This window comes from Passer montanus, unplaced genomic scaffold (assembly GCF_014805655.1).
Source record: "Passer montanus isolate IOZ18808 unplaced genomic scaffold, ASM1480565v1 scaffold10, whole genome shotgun sequence".
In the NCBI taxonomy this organism is placed as follows: domain Eukaryota; kingdom Metazoa; phylum Chordata; class Aves; order Passeriformes; family Passeridae; genus Passer; species Passer montanus.
The window spans coordinates 2003571-2017163 of NW_024356505.1; the positions used below are offsets into that span (position 1 = coordinate 2003571).

General features: G+C 39.9%; 1 protein-coding gene across 1 annotated transcript in view; it reads left to right on the forward strand.

Moving 5' to 3' along the window:
* Window positions 1-11504, forward strand: part of EAF1 (ELL associated factor 1) — a 20238-nt gene extending 8734 nt beyond the window's left edge. Inside the window, exons 4-6 of the mRNA XM_039707021.1 lie at window positions 1104-1270; window positions 7747-7977; window positions 9873-11504. Of these exons, the coding sequence (XP_039562955.1) occupies window positions 1104-1270; window positions 7747-7977; window positions 9873-9919 (445 nt within the window). The 3' untranslated portion in view covers window positions 9920-11504. The remainder of the gene's footprint in view (window positions 1-1103; window positions 1271-7746; window positions 7978-9872) is intronic.
* Window positions 11505-13593: the final 2089 nt, after the last annotated feature.

Genomic DNA, 13593 nt, shown 5'->3' on the forward strand with positions numbered 1-13593 from the left:
CTGTAGATAGACTGTAAGCTGCATTGATGTGGTATCCAACAGCTGCATGTCACTGGTGAATGAACAGGACTCAATCTAAGAGTTCACTGAGGCACAGAGACATCCCAGTAAATGCTCCATGTAGCAGCTCCGGTAGCACAGGTGGTTTAGGTGAATCCCCAGGAAGTTTGACATGGCCTAGTTTAACTTACCTTGCGTTATGGGATTAGTTTCCAGACACAAAGTGTAACACTGCTGAGCTGGAACCCTCCTAGAACAGAAACTGAGCTCTAATATCTACAAGCGCTTCTGGGCTGCACTGCATAAAGCCATAACCCCAAAGGCTTTGCTGTTATGCAATAAATACACCACACCCTTTAACCTTATTATGGTGTACTGTAAAGGAACCTACTTTGGGTTTGTCGTTGGTTTTTTGGGTTTCTTTTTCTGCCAAGGGTATTGACTGGTCTGCAATCTCAGTCACATTGTGGGTTCAATAAAAGGCAGAAATACCTGCTTTGAACTAAACAGGTTGGCATAGTGTTATTCTGGAGACTATTTTCCACTAAGGAAACAGCTTAAACTGTTTTGAAGGGTTAACAGCAAATGGATAAAACCCAGGAATTAAATGCTTGTATGCTGTATTTAGCAGTAAGAGTGATTACTCTAGCCAAGTTGACCTCTAAGAGAGTTCAGTTTGAGATTATTTAATTGCAAGTGAGAAAATTGTTTCTTTCGCTGTGATTGTTTTAAGCAGGATTTTGTTGTGAATGGATTTGTAGTTATTTTAAATTACTATGATTGATCATTCTTTTTTTAAAAATACAACTACTAATTTCTAAATTAAAGCCTTCATTGTTGTTCAAGTAGAGAATTTGGCATCACTGAACCACATCTGGATTTGAAAATACATTTTGTAAGGGTGTTGCAGTGTAGTTGTATATGTTTCTTTGTTATTGAAAGTAAGTGTTGCGTACAGAAAGCTGTAATTCAGTCTTCATCTTTGTAAAACAAATTAGAGATCTGTGCAAAAGGAAGTCACAGATGATGCATTAGCACAAGGAGATTGAAAAAGCTGGACACAGTTGCACAGTACCACTAAATGTGTCTGGTTGTTTCTTCAGAGCAGAGGGCAGCAGTAAGATCCAAGCCCGGATAGAGCAACAGTCTGCCCGAGCATCTCAGCCTCCTTCACAGTTCAGAGCCCCAACCAAGCCAGCAGCTGGACCTAAAACTTCTCCTTTGAAGGATAATCCTTCACCAGAGCCCCAGCTGGACGATATTAAGAGAGGTAAAGAAGGGTTTGTAGTTTCTTTGTATTTCTTCTTTATAATCAAAACTATGGCTGTGCAATTTCTAAAAACATTCAGGGATTAAAAGATGGTACTTGACAACTGTGTTGACTTCTTTATATCTTGTTTCTTTATTCATCTTAGTAAAGTGATTATTTATTCTCTTCTACTAGAATAGATATTTATACTGCCATCTTCTCTGGCATGAGAAAGCTTCCTCTTTCTGGGTAATTTTCTCTCTTCCAAACTATTTCTCTGTTCGGGAAAGAAGAAAGAAAATTAATGTGAATTCAGAAACCTGTAGGTCAGTGCTGGACAATTGCACCACAGCAGCAGTAACAAAGTGTGATGGTCCAAGGTCTCCTTATGCAGTCAAGTCACTTGGAGAAAGTACCCTGCACTGAGTAAGGTTGGTGGGATGGAAGGGCTAGGCAGCTGTGTTCCCAGCACAAGGCAAGCTTGCACCATGCCAAGCAGTGCTAGTAGGGGAGGAATGTGAGAGTGAACAAACCTGCAGCTTACCCTCTTCCACAACCACTCCTTTGCAGCTTTGACACATATGCCTTATGGCTGCTAAACTTGTATTTCAAAAGTACCTCAAAGCAATTAGCTCAACTCACTCTTCTGCTTAGGCAGAGTTTTGTCTTAGTGCTCTGCTGTGGGTAGGGTGCACTTTCTTTGCCCATGCTCTTCTTTTGCTCCTGATGTGATACCTGGTTTTGCTGTGGATAATACAGTCAGGATAAGGAATACTTTAAATTTTTGTTTGGTTCTTCGGCACTGACACCAGACACAATTATTGAATTTTAAGCTTGCTCTTTCTGTCTGCTTTTTTTTCTGGGTTTCTTTCTTTTTTTTTTTCTCTGTCCCATATAGCTATTTTTGTCTGTAGACTTAGCCTATGTTAATTGCCCAGATGAAGTTAATTACTCAGCAGGGTATTTTTTCAGTTCATGGTAATCACTAGGTGACATTTTTGCTGCTAAGCTGTGTGTTTGCATAGGTGCTGACTGGTCTCACTTTTCTGCAGCAGTAGTGATTTCAATACATGGATGCTGGTCAGCAGCCAGAATCAACGTCTGAGAGATTCTGTTGGCTACATTATTTTTGTTTTTTGTATAATAGGTAAAGAAAAAGATAATAGGTGATATATCAATTTTTTTTTAATTAAATCAGTTGTGGATTTTAAATGTCTTTTCCTATAGGGTACAATAAGTTACTTAACCTTTGGGGCACTCTTTTGTACACATACAGCAATTTGTAAAGGTTGTATTACAGTAAAATAATTGCATTTGTGTGGGGTAACACTTATTCTAAAAGATCATTTTCTAGTGGTCTACAGTGTAAGTCACAATGTTCACAGCTATACTAATATTTTTTTGCCACCTGATAATCTTTTACATGAAAGTACCTCCAAATAAATAACCTGTGGTGTTTTGTTTCCAAAGTCAAGGGTTAGAGCACCTGACTTGTACTAAAAATAGGACTTTAATTTGGTGCTTTAGAGGGGGAGTTGCACAAAGCCCCAGAAGAGCCAAAAGATGTTTTTTGCTTACAGTCTATAACTTTTTCCAGCACTGATGATCTAGAGTGCCAGCGTTGCTAAACCATTTATATCATAATAACCTACTTTAAAAAGGTAGAATTAAAATGGCACCATTCCACAATGAAATGTAGACAATGACCTGTAAAATCTGTAAGGTAGTCTGCAATCCTGTTATCTTCCCTTAATGTGTGTTTTTATGAACACAGATTGTACTGAAGATCCTGTGTTCTTTCCATTCAAGTACTAGCTTTAGTTTTGGTTGAAGTACTTCCTCTGTATGAAAGAAAGATAAACAGAAAGCTGAATTTCTGTGGGTTTTGTTTAATGAAGACAGCACAGAACTTATAATTCCCAAAGGAACTTCTTGAAAGGATCTCTGGCACTTTGACACTCTCTTGCTTCCAGTGTGCCCTACTTAAGGGTGCAAATGTTCACAGCTTAATGAGACATCATCAGATGTAGCTGAGTGTCCAAAAGAGCAAGCTCTTACACAGAGACCTCGTGTTGTTTCACAGTAGTTTTAAGGTAACCTCAGTGCAGGTTTCTGCTTTCCCTGGTACCCTCAGCTGTGCATTTCCACCCCTCCCTTACAGATGAGCTGGAAATGAACTTTCAGGTAGGTCAGTTGTCCCAGTACACAGCTGTCCAAACAACAGTGTCTGAGGACAGAGTCAGAGCATCTGGGAATTGAACCACTCCCTTCCTTCATGGACAGAGGCTTTTGGGAGGCTGTGTCGAGGGTTTTGCACAAGTGGAATCCTTTCCTCTTCAAGCTTCTGTATTGTCCTTGACCCTGAAGGGAGCATAGGAGAGGGTAGGAGCTTGTTCTTTTGAACACTCAGCTACATCTGATAATGTCTCATTAAGCTGTGAACATTTGCACACATATACCACAATACAGCCATTTATTTGCACAAAAGAGTTGACGTTTATCAGACCTATTTGACCACAGCAGAAATGTTTTCAACAGCATTGACATAATTACAGCATGCAACATACTGATATCTGTCAATAATATTGAAAAATTACAGCATGCAATAATACTGACATGATTACAACATTTGAGGAAAAAAAAACACAGAAACATATTTCAGGTTTGAAGACTCAGTGCTTAAAAATCTGAGCAGATTTTATTTATCTGGAATGTAGCTGTGGTATGTGGAGATTTTGCCATAGCACTGTTTGTCTCTAAAGAACACCTCAATCAAATGTTCTGCACATCAGTATAAAATACTGCCTCTTCTAGCTGCCATCTCCACATGCTCAGGGTGCCAGTATCAAGTTGATTTCTCCACCTTGCATTCTATTATTACCAGTAAGTGTTCTGCTATAGGCATTCAAACTTAACCCTCCCTAAAGCTAAATGACTTTATTCTGGAAATCCTTGGTATTCTTGCAGTCTAAGGTGAAGGCTTTAGTTAAAAAATCTGCACAACCTATTGGAATTGAGAGAAGTAGGAACAGTTAAATACTCTTATGGTATTTGATGCTGAATATATACAGAAGACAGCCCTGTTGAGAAAGGCTGTTCTGTTTGGATAATGATTTCTGACCTTGAATTTTATTTTTTTTACTCTAAAACCTGCCTTGTCCGCCAGCGTAAAACAGTCATTTTGTCTTCTTGAAAGAAATTTTACAGCTGTAACATGAAGTGTAGAGAAGTTTAGGTTCCCAAAGCAGTGTCAGCCTTTTCAGATGATGTAGACTCAATTAAGGCAAGTGCTCAAAACTGTACTGTATGGAAAGCTTTTTTAAAAGTAACTGCTGCACATCCTGACTCTTGTCATCTTTCAAACTGCGAAGGCGCCTCGACATGAGGTGTTTGATCTTACAGCACAGAAAGATCTAGGAAAGGTCAAATTCTTTCATGGTTCAGCTTAGAATATATGTACATATACACACACAACTATTTTAATTGGAAGCACCATGAGGAAATGTTTAACCCATGTCTTCAATACCTATAGCTGTACTGAGCATAGCAGTCAAATGGGAAAATGCAAAATCGAACCATCGTAAAGCAGCCGTGTTTTTCCTGTAAAGCTTTGATGTCATCATTGGCTTAGTCACTGAGAGTGTGAGACAAGAGTGTTTTAAACAGAATTCCTTAGTGGCCCTGCTGAATTTCACTTGCCAGACTTCTAGTGGTGCTGTAGCCACCAGAACATTAGTGAAAACCATTGCTTTTCTCTCATCTGCTCAAACAAGATGTTTAAAATTCTGGGCTCAAGGAATGAGAGAAAACAGAGATCTGAGTGGAAGCTCTCAGCCTATGAGACAGAAGTTGATGAGAAGATGGGCTCTGACCAAGTTTTTACCCGTGACCAGTGTCACTGATAACAGCCTTAACTTCCCAGTCCTTGAAGCTTGTGATACTGGCTCTGTTTTGCCTTTTCTTGCCTCTTTTCAGCATAGGGACTTTAGCACTACTTCCAAGGCATTGTCTCATTCCTTTCTCAAAACCAAACCTCTTTCATGGGCTCTTAGTTTTCTGCTTCCCCAGCAGAAACCTCCCATTCTTCATTCTCACACTAATCTTCAATTCTGTTTAAAATTGGCCAGGCTAATCTTCCTTTCCCATTGGTCAGACAGCATCACTTCCTTCAGTGATCTCCTCACCTGTTGTATCGAGTACGTGCTTCTTGCTTAGGTTTGATTTCTTTTTCCCTTGTTCTCTGCAGTGTGTTTTTGTTTTAATTTTTCCCTCTCACCACCAATGCCTAGAATCACCTCACCTTCTTCACTCTGTTTTACATGTGGGCTCTATGTTCTCAGTCCCTGTGCCAGCATTCTTCCATTTCAGCCCCAGAGTCCAGCTCTGTAGTGATACATGTGTAATTCTCGGGCACTTGTCCTGTGTTAGACTCGTCTGTTGTATCTTTTTGCAGTATGGGCTGTGATAGGTAATTGTGCTTGCTGCAATCCAGGATATTCTGACAATGTATTATAATCACTGTAATTTGCAACTAACAATTCCATCACTAGAAGAATGTAGAAATTTTACATCATTAAGCTGGGGGGAAAAAAGTTTATATTTGGTAATTTTAAAGAGAAAGTACCCTTATTTCTGGTTACCTTTCCTTTAGCTTTCCCCTTTTAATTTCCTAACCTTAAATAAAAGGAACATTTATAATTTGAAAGCCTCAATATGAGTAGGCTGAGAACAGTGATTCACAGGTGCTCATTTGTTTATGTATCAGACTCCAGGCCTGAAATATATTTTTAAAGCCTGCAAGATTGTGTTGAGAGGCAATAAGGGAGAAAGATATTACAGTACAAAGTAGCATCTGCTGTTGGCCAGTTGAATCAATATATGATTCTGTTGAATCATATTTTCTTTCTCTTCCAAAGGTCTCTTATGCTAAGTCTTCAAGTTGAAAGAGTAGGTTGTAGCTGGCATACTGGTAAACTACAGCGAGCACAGATGGTATAGGCAGGGATCTAGATGTAGGAAATAAATTGGAGAAACAGCACTGCTATCCTTAAATACCCAGCTGGAATATAACCATAGCACTTGAAATTGAGCTCTAAACCTTGAAAGTGAAAAACAGTGATTTTAAATCTGGCAAAAGAAAACACAATTTCTCAAACTAATACATGCTACGCTAGAGGAATTCTCTCCAGCAGATATTGCAGAGGCTGAAAAGTTAGCTGTTACTCTTTATTTTAGACTTTTAAAGTTTTATAAAGTTTAGAAAACTTTAGCTGTTGCTCTTTTATTTTTATTGGGCTATTTTTTAGCCCAAGGAAAATGAGTCTTATTAAAAAAGGGACTCTTGACACACATCTGACCTAACATGAATTACTCCCAGCATCAGTTCTCCACTTTTTAGGTAGGGGTGATAATACCTCATCTCTCCCTTCTTTCATTCTTGTCCCTTTAATCTGTGAGTTTCCAGGACAAGCACAGAGTTCTAACCCTGTGGGTATGGTACTGCTGGCACAAAAAAAGCCTAAATTTTGAGAGTTTCATATTCCACGCTTAATATATGTGTAGATGTTGTTCTCTCATGGAAACCTGCCAAGATGAACTGAGTCATTAGATACTCAGCTTTGTGGGTGGATACAAAGGAGTTGTCCTCTACTAGTGTTTAGGCCACTTATAATTATGAAAAATTTAACAATATTGTATAATTTGGGCTGACATACCTTAATAGCTCTTTAGTAACCAGTCATTCAGCCAACACTAGCTGTTGCTGATGAGGCTGTTGTGGTGCTATCACAGCATTCCAGTGTTTCTTTGCACTGGAAACCCTAAAGTGGGCAGTGTCTTGAGTTGTATAACTTCCTAGTTTCAGAGTAGTTTCATTATTTCCTGGCTACTTTAGCAGGTTGTGGTATTTTTGCCACTCCCCAGTATGTGAAAATTCTCAGCTATTCTCATGTGTCCTACTGCAAAGTTAATTGGTGTCATCCATCTCCTTCTGAAGTTTGTTTACAATGGACTGTGTGACTGTGCTGAAGCAGTTTCATACTTTCTCTGAAGTCAAGGCAGTTTCTGTTGTGATCATTTGCCCATGTCCATGTACCCACTCCCCGACAGACCATTTTTTGTGTTTTCCAAAAGCCTAAATGTCAGCATCTAACAATTCAGATTTAGATTTCCTCGATCAGCTAATGTGCTTACTTTGTAGCCTGTCAGAAATAATGAAGCTGAAAGTGCTTTCAGGAATGTGAAGTATATGAAGAATAATTGTGGAAGTGAGGTTTTATCATGTAATCTGTGCTGTTGCTTCTTTAAATTTCGCTACAGTAATAAATAAAAAAGTTTTCAGGATTTTTTTTGTTTCCCTTCCTGTCTTGATTTTTCATGTGAGGTATTTTGGTGTGATAAACTATACTCGACAAAACCATTGCATTTGCACATTCTTTTCCAAAATTCCATGGGGCCCTGTTTATGGTATCAACCAGATGAATTTCTTTTTATTTCAGAGCTGAGAGCAGAGGTTGAAATTATTGAGCAGATGAGCAGCAGCAGTGGAAGCAGCTCATCGGATTCAGAAAGCTCATCTGGGAGTGAAGATGAAAGCTCTAGCAGCGAGGGGGAAGAGCCAGCACATGTTTCCCCTTCCCAGCCACCACACCAGCAGTACAACAACAGGAATGCTGTTGCTAATGGCACCAGCAGGCCACAAGGAAGCAATCAGCTCATGAACACGCTCCGTAAGTAAATGCTTGTGTCTTAACACTGCTGAAAGCTGATTATGACCACTCATTTACTTAGCATGATAGGCTAACTTCACTACTTTTGCCAAATAGTAGTTCTAGAGAGTTGCACTGGCTGAAGTACATGGGCAGATTTTATCAACAGGGGGCTGAGACTTGTCTGAAGGTGTGGAGAGCCTGTGGGCATCAGTGCAGTGGTCCCCATTGTCCCTGTTGGGTCTTGATTCAGGCCTCCAAGTAGCCACTGGTGTGGATGTGGTGCACTAGATGAATTATTTTCATGTGAATATACAGATTAAATGGAAATATAAACAGACCTTTAACTTGACACATGTCAGTTAAAAGTCTGTGAAGAACTGTGAATGGCTCAAGGCTGTCCTGGGTTCCTAAGTGCAATCTCTGTGGTCTTCGGTATTACTTTGTCAGCATATTTATTGTGTTGGTCTCAGCTGTATTTTCACAAATACCACATTTTGAAGGGAAATTTAAATTAAAATTATGTTAAAATATTGCAGCTATGGTGTTGCAAGCACTGAATCAGTACAAGCTCACTTCACCCTTTAAACAGAGTCAGGCACATTTTTAAAGCATAGTTCTGTCCCATGTGACTCTCTCTGGGGACATGGTGTGCATCTGTGTTGCTCTTTCCTTATGCTACATCAGGTATATTCTAACTCAGTAGAGTTAAAATACTGAATTTGCAATTGCCATAAATTGTTCTTAATTCCTGCTGAGGCATATTTGCACACATCTCTTGGCACCCATTCATAAGGAATCAGTGGAGTCTGAATACAGGTATGTGTAGGGTTTCCAGCTCTGAGAAGATAAGTATATTGTACAGATCCCACCAAAAAGCCCTGCTGCAAAACTTAGAGGCCTGTCAGTCTTCCTGCCAGTAATGAAGGACTAAGTGAAATTCCAAGTTCAACAAAGTCATTAGGACTGGGTCCATGTCCCTGTTTCTGGTTGTGAGCAGCCTCCTTCCTGCTTCTCCATGACCACAATACTGCATGGGTTTAATGATCTGAAGCCTCTGACTGCAGGAGAATCTGGGAACTACTAGGGTAGCTTCTCTCTTCATGCAGTGCTTTTTACCTTTGGATTTAAAATTCTTTTGCTGTGGGGAAAATCACCCCTAACCCAAGTTCTTGTGTCCCTTATCTCTATGTCTGTTGAATAGATGCCCTGCAGCTGATTTGAGGGGAGGGCTGTGGAGAATGCTGGAAGAGATAGGTTCAGTTATCAGAACACAAGCATGATTCTTGCCCCTTTTTATCCCCTCCATCTCACCGAATCACAAGTGCTCTGCAAGACAGAGTGAGAGCCAGTAGGTTTGATCCATATCCTGGCCTTTCATCTGATCTCTGCACTTAGGAGGGCAGCCTTTACCTTCAAAGCACGTGTCAGCTTAGTTCAGCCTTGAGTTGTGATGGCTTTAACAGTCCGTTTGGTTTATTGACATGTGGAGGCCTTGCCTTGGCTACCCAAATGGTCTTACACCAAAAAAAAAAAAAAATCTGTTTTTAAAGGGTAAAGAAAGCCAAGGAATTCCCCAATGCCTTGTCCCAGAGCCATACATGGGAGCTTTGGTGGGTGGAGACTGTGGAATGTTTTCTGCAGCTGCTAGCATGGAGAGGGCTGTTGTCGCACCAGGGAACACCTTTGGTGGCTCTGGAGACAAGGATGCTTGGTTTGGCCTGAATCCAGCTATTAGCCCCATGCAGCTCTTGACTCTTGGGCAGTTTCATTAAATCACAGATGATGTTTGCATTCATTTCATGTGTTATTTAAATCTTCCAGTGTAAATGTGACTCTTCTTTGGTTTGATTGCCATGAAATGTGAATTAACGCCTACTCACTTGTTGTGTTTTGTTGGTTTTTGTTTTCCATAGGAAACGACTTGCAGTTGAGTGAGTCTGGGAGTGACAGTGATGACTAGAGGCTGAGCTTTTGCTGTTTCTGTTACATATACATGAAGAACTAATTTACCTTGAAGTGATCCTATTGCTTATGAAGAGGAGCTGGCACAGAGATGGTTCCATGTGTGGAATTTTAATAGAAGAAATGCATAGCCCTACAAAATAGCAGATGTTGAGGACTGTTTTACTGTGTGAATTACATGTATATATTGTGTATATTCTTATTCTGCTAAAGCTTGGAGTAGATATGTACAGTGGGTGAGCCAATGTATGTTCCTGTCCACCATCTGTAAGTTTAACATGTAATTATGTGAGGTCATCTAAAAATTTCTTGTTTGTAGGGTATGTTCAGCACATCATGACTTTGTCAGGGGACTTTTGTATATAGGGTGAGCATGTGCCTACAATGAGGTTAAAAAAAATGCAGGAGTTAGTGTGTGCACTGAAGTGGAACTGCCATAAATTAAGTTTCAATACTAAATTGATTTCTTTGGTTTGGGACTTTTTAATGCCTTTTTGTTGCTATTTATGGTTGATTTAATAGACTGACTTTTAAACAGTTGGACAATAGGAATGATTAAACCATGTTTGTCACAAACCTTGCTGCATCAGTGCCTTATAAGCAGGTTTTTAAAATAGTGCTTCAATTCCTGCCACCCTCTCTGTATGGAGCAACACTGAAACCTCCTCAGATTGCTTCTGCAAACAAGAGCTGTGTCACATACAGCCTGCTGTGCTCCGAGGGCAGTGACTCTAGCAAAATAAAGGATACACATCAATCACCTAAACTCATCCAAGTAATAATCAGATAATCATTCTCCTTAGAAACTGAAGGGTCTCATTTAACTCAGACTTTCAGACCTAGTCTTTAGAAATAGTTACAAGCCCAACTACTAGTGACATTGCAATGCCACAAATGCAAAATATTTGACTTATTGAAATTCTAAGACTGGAGCCCTGTTTGCAGTTTCCTAGAGAATGCAAAAAGAAGAGGTGACAAAACAAGCAGCCATGAAAGAGCTGAAGTCTCTCTCCCACCACAGTTGTGAAGGTAGACTTTAGTCCATACTGTTCATTGGACAAGACCTCTTTGTGCTTGGCAGGAGTACACAGAACATGAAATATTTGCCAAGGGTGAAATTCACCCCTGTTTAAGGGTGTTTAAAGGGTGCTTAGTTGGATTATCATTAACTTTTTGCTCACATGGAAAATGAGTGCCATAGGCAGCCTCTTGTGACTTCTTAAAATCAAAATTCCGCTGACATAGGACAAGTTGCACCTTAGTTGTGGTGTAATCCTGGGGAATGGGAAGCTAAATCAGATGCCTCTCCATTCTCAGGTTCTGCTTTGCACTGCTCTCATCTGTAAGTTTGTGTTTTAACTCCTGTTTGTTTACTGAGCTCTGTCCTTTTTTTAACATGTTGAAGAGCAAGGGGACATTTGAAGGGAGATTTTATTAAATGGTTTATTTTTTTGCATTAGATACATATTTAGGCATATTTTTGCATTATTGTACATACATTAAAAATACTTGGGTTTTTTTAAAGTGTTTTGTGATGTAGGTATGTATTTTAATGGACAACTATGAAATATACTTGATGAAAAGCCACAATTGCTCTTCTGGTCTGTTTTACAAGCTTGTACCAGTCTGGGATTTCATGCTTTGGTATAGGAGATCTGCCTGGTATGGTTTGCAGTCTAATAATTGTTAATGCTTCTCCTGACTCTCCCCATCTAAAGATCTGAATAAGCAGGGAGACATTTTTCTGATGTCATTTCCCCATTGCTGGAGTGAATGCCTAAGTTCTGTTGATATTATTTGTACTCAAATGGAAAAGCAGCAGAATGCAACATTTTCATTTCTTACCATCCACTACCTTCTCTACTGTACTCTAAAATCCAGAACATGTCATAGGAAGTTTATTAATTATGTGTAAATAAAAGATATGAAACTTTAGAGAGTAAGATAGCACCAGGCTACATTGATTTGAATCGCTGCTTTAATTGCTGATTAGATCAGCAGTTGGGAAAGCTTCATTCAGATAATCAATTTCTGCCTTGTTTGTACTCTAGGCCATGTTTTCCTGCTCACCCCTCCCTGACAGATTTTTTCCCCTTCTCTGTTGGTAACCAAATTAACATATTTTCACACAACTGCACCGCTTTTAAACTTTTTTGGGGTCTGTGCTTTGCATCCCCCTCAGATGCATCATATCAAGGGTGGCCTGTTGTTCATGAGCTGTTTATGTTTCCACAGCAGGTGAGTAACCACAGCCTGCTTGGGGGTGTGAGCCAGCCAGTCCCTATGAGTGTGTCACCAGCCCCTCCCTCCCTGCCATTGTCCCAAGCAGCTCCTGGCATCTCCTGCCTGAGGAGCTCTCTGGCATCTCCACCCTTCCCACAGTTCTCGGGTACTTGGAATGTATTTTGTGAAGGTGAACCATGCCTAGGCAACTTCTAAGATCAGAAGAGGTGGCTGCCACGCAGCAGCAATATGTTGACTTTTTTTTCTGAATACACCTATGTGTTTTAAAGCCATTGCCAGCCTGACATTTTGATTGAGGCCCTTGAAATTTTATGTTTCTTGTATTGAGACAATAATGTTGTCTATCTGTTCCTGTTAGATGCCTGTTCATTGGTTCATAATTTGCAGTAAGTTTCATTTGGATGGAAAAATGGAATCCAAGCAATTATTTAGAATTTTCTTAATTAGTTAGCAATATATTTAACATGCTGGAGAAATAAGTTGACTAAAATGTTTTGATTAAGCCTGTTAATGAAATAACGTCTTCCTGATTATTTGTGGTAGGTTCTAATCCTGCAGGATTTCAGGACTAGCACATCTTATCACCACACAGTAATTTTTCCACATAAAGCAGGAACCTCTTTTATATGCAAGTTAGTTAAAATGTGGATTAACAGTGTATGTGGAGTACAGTTATGAAAATGAATTGAAACTAAGGATTTCTTTGCATTCATGGGAAGCTGCCTGCCTGCCACGGCAGGGTGAGCAGTTCAAGGCAGCTTTAGTTTCTGATGGTTTCTTCTATTCAGTGACTTCATTCATTTCAGTGGTTTGGCTTCCTTAAACTTCACCAGCAAACATGGCCTGCTTATGACTTCCCTAACTAGAATTGCTGTAGGAGTAATAAGCAATAATGATTTAAGTAGATTGTCACAATTTCAAATATTGTTACAATTTCTCTTTTTCATAAAAACGCTTGGTTTCCAAAGGGACAAATTCAGTCATCTGCTTGCCCGGGTGGGATGTCTTAAAATACAATTGCAGCAATGCCTAAGCTCATGTTCCAGATTTCAGTCATGTGCAGAAAAACATCCACCCATCTCTGCCCTTGTTCCAGCCCCATGGGCTGACCAGCCCTGCCAGCAGGCACAGCTTGAATTGCTCCAGCTAAACCACAGGAACAGCCACCTCTGAGCAGAAGGTGTCCCAGGCCCCTGATGAGAGCCACATGTGTAAGAGTGGGTGGCACTGCCCTTTCTTGTTCCACCAAAGATCCCCTCCTCTCACAAGTCTTGGCTGAACTGATTTTGTGGAGAAGGCAGCCTGATGGAAAAAGGTTTTTCTTCAGCATGTCTCTGAATAGCTCTGTGTTTGACTGTGGGTAGTACATCTATTTTGAAGATGCTCTTAGTTGATTCGCAGTTTCCTGTATTATAGACTAGATATAGG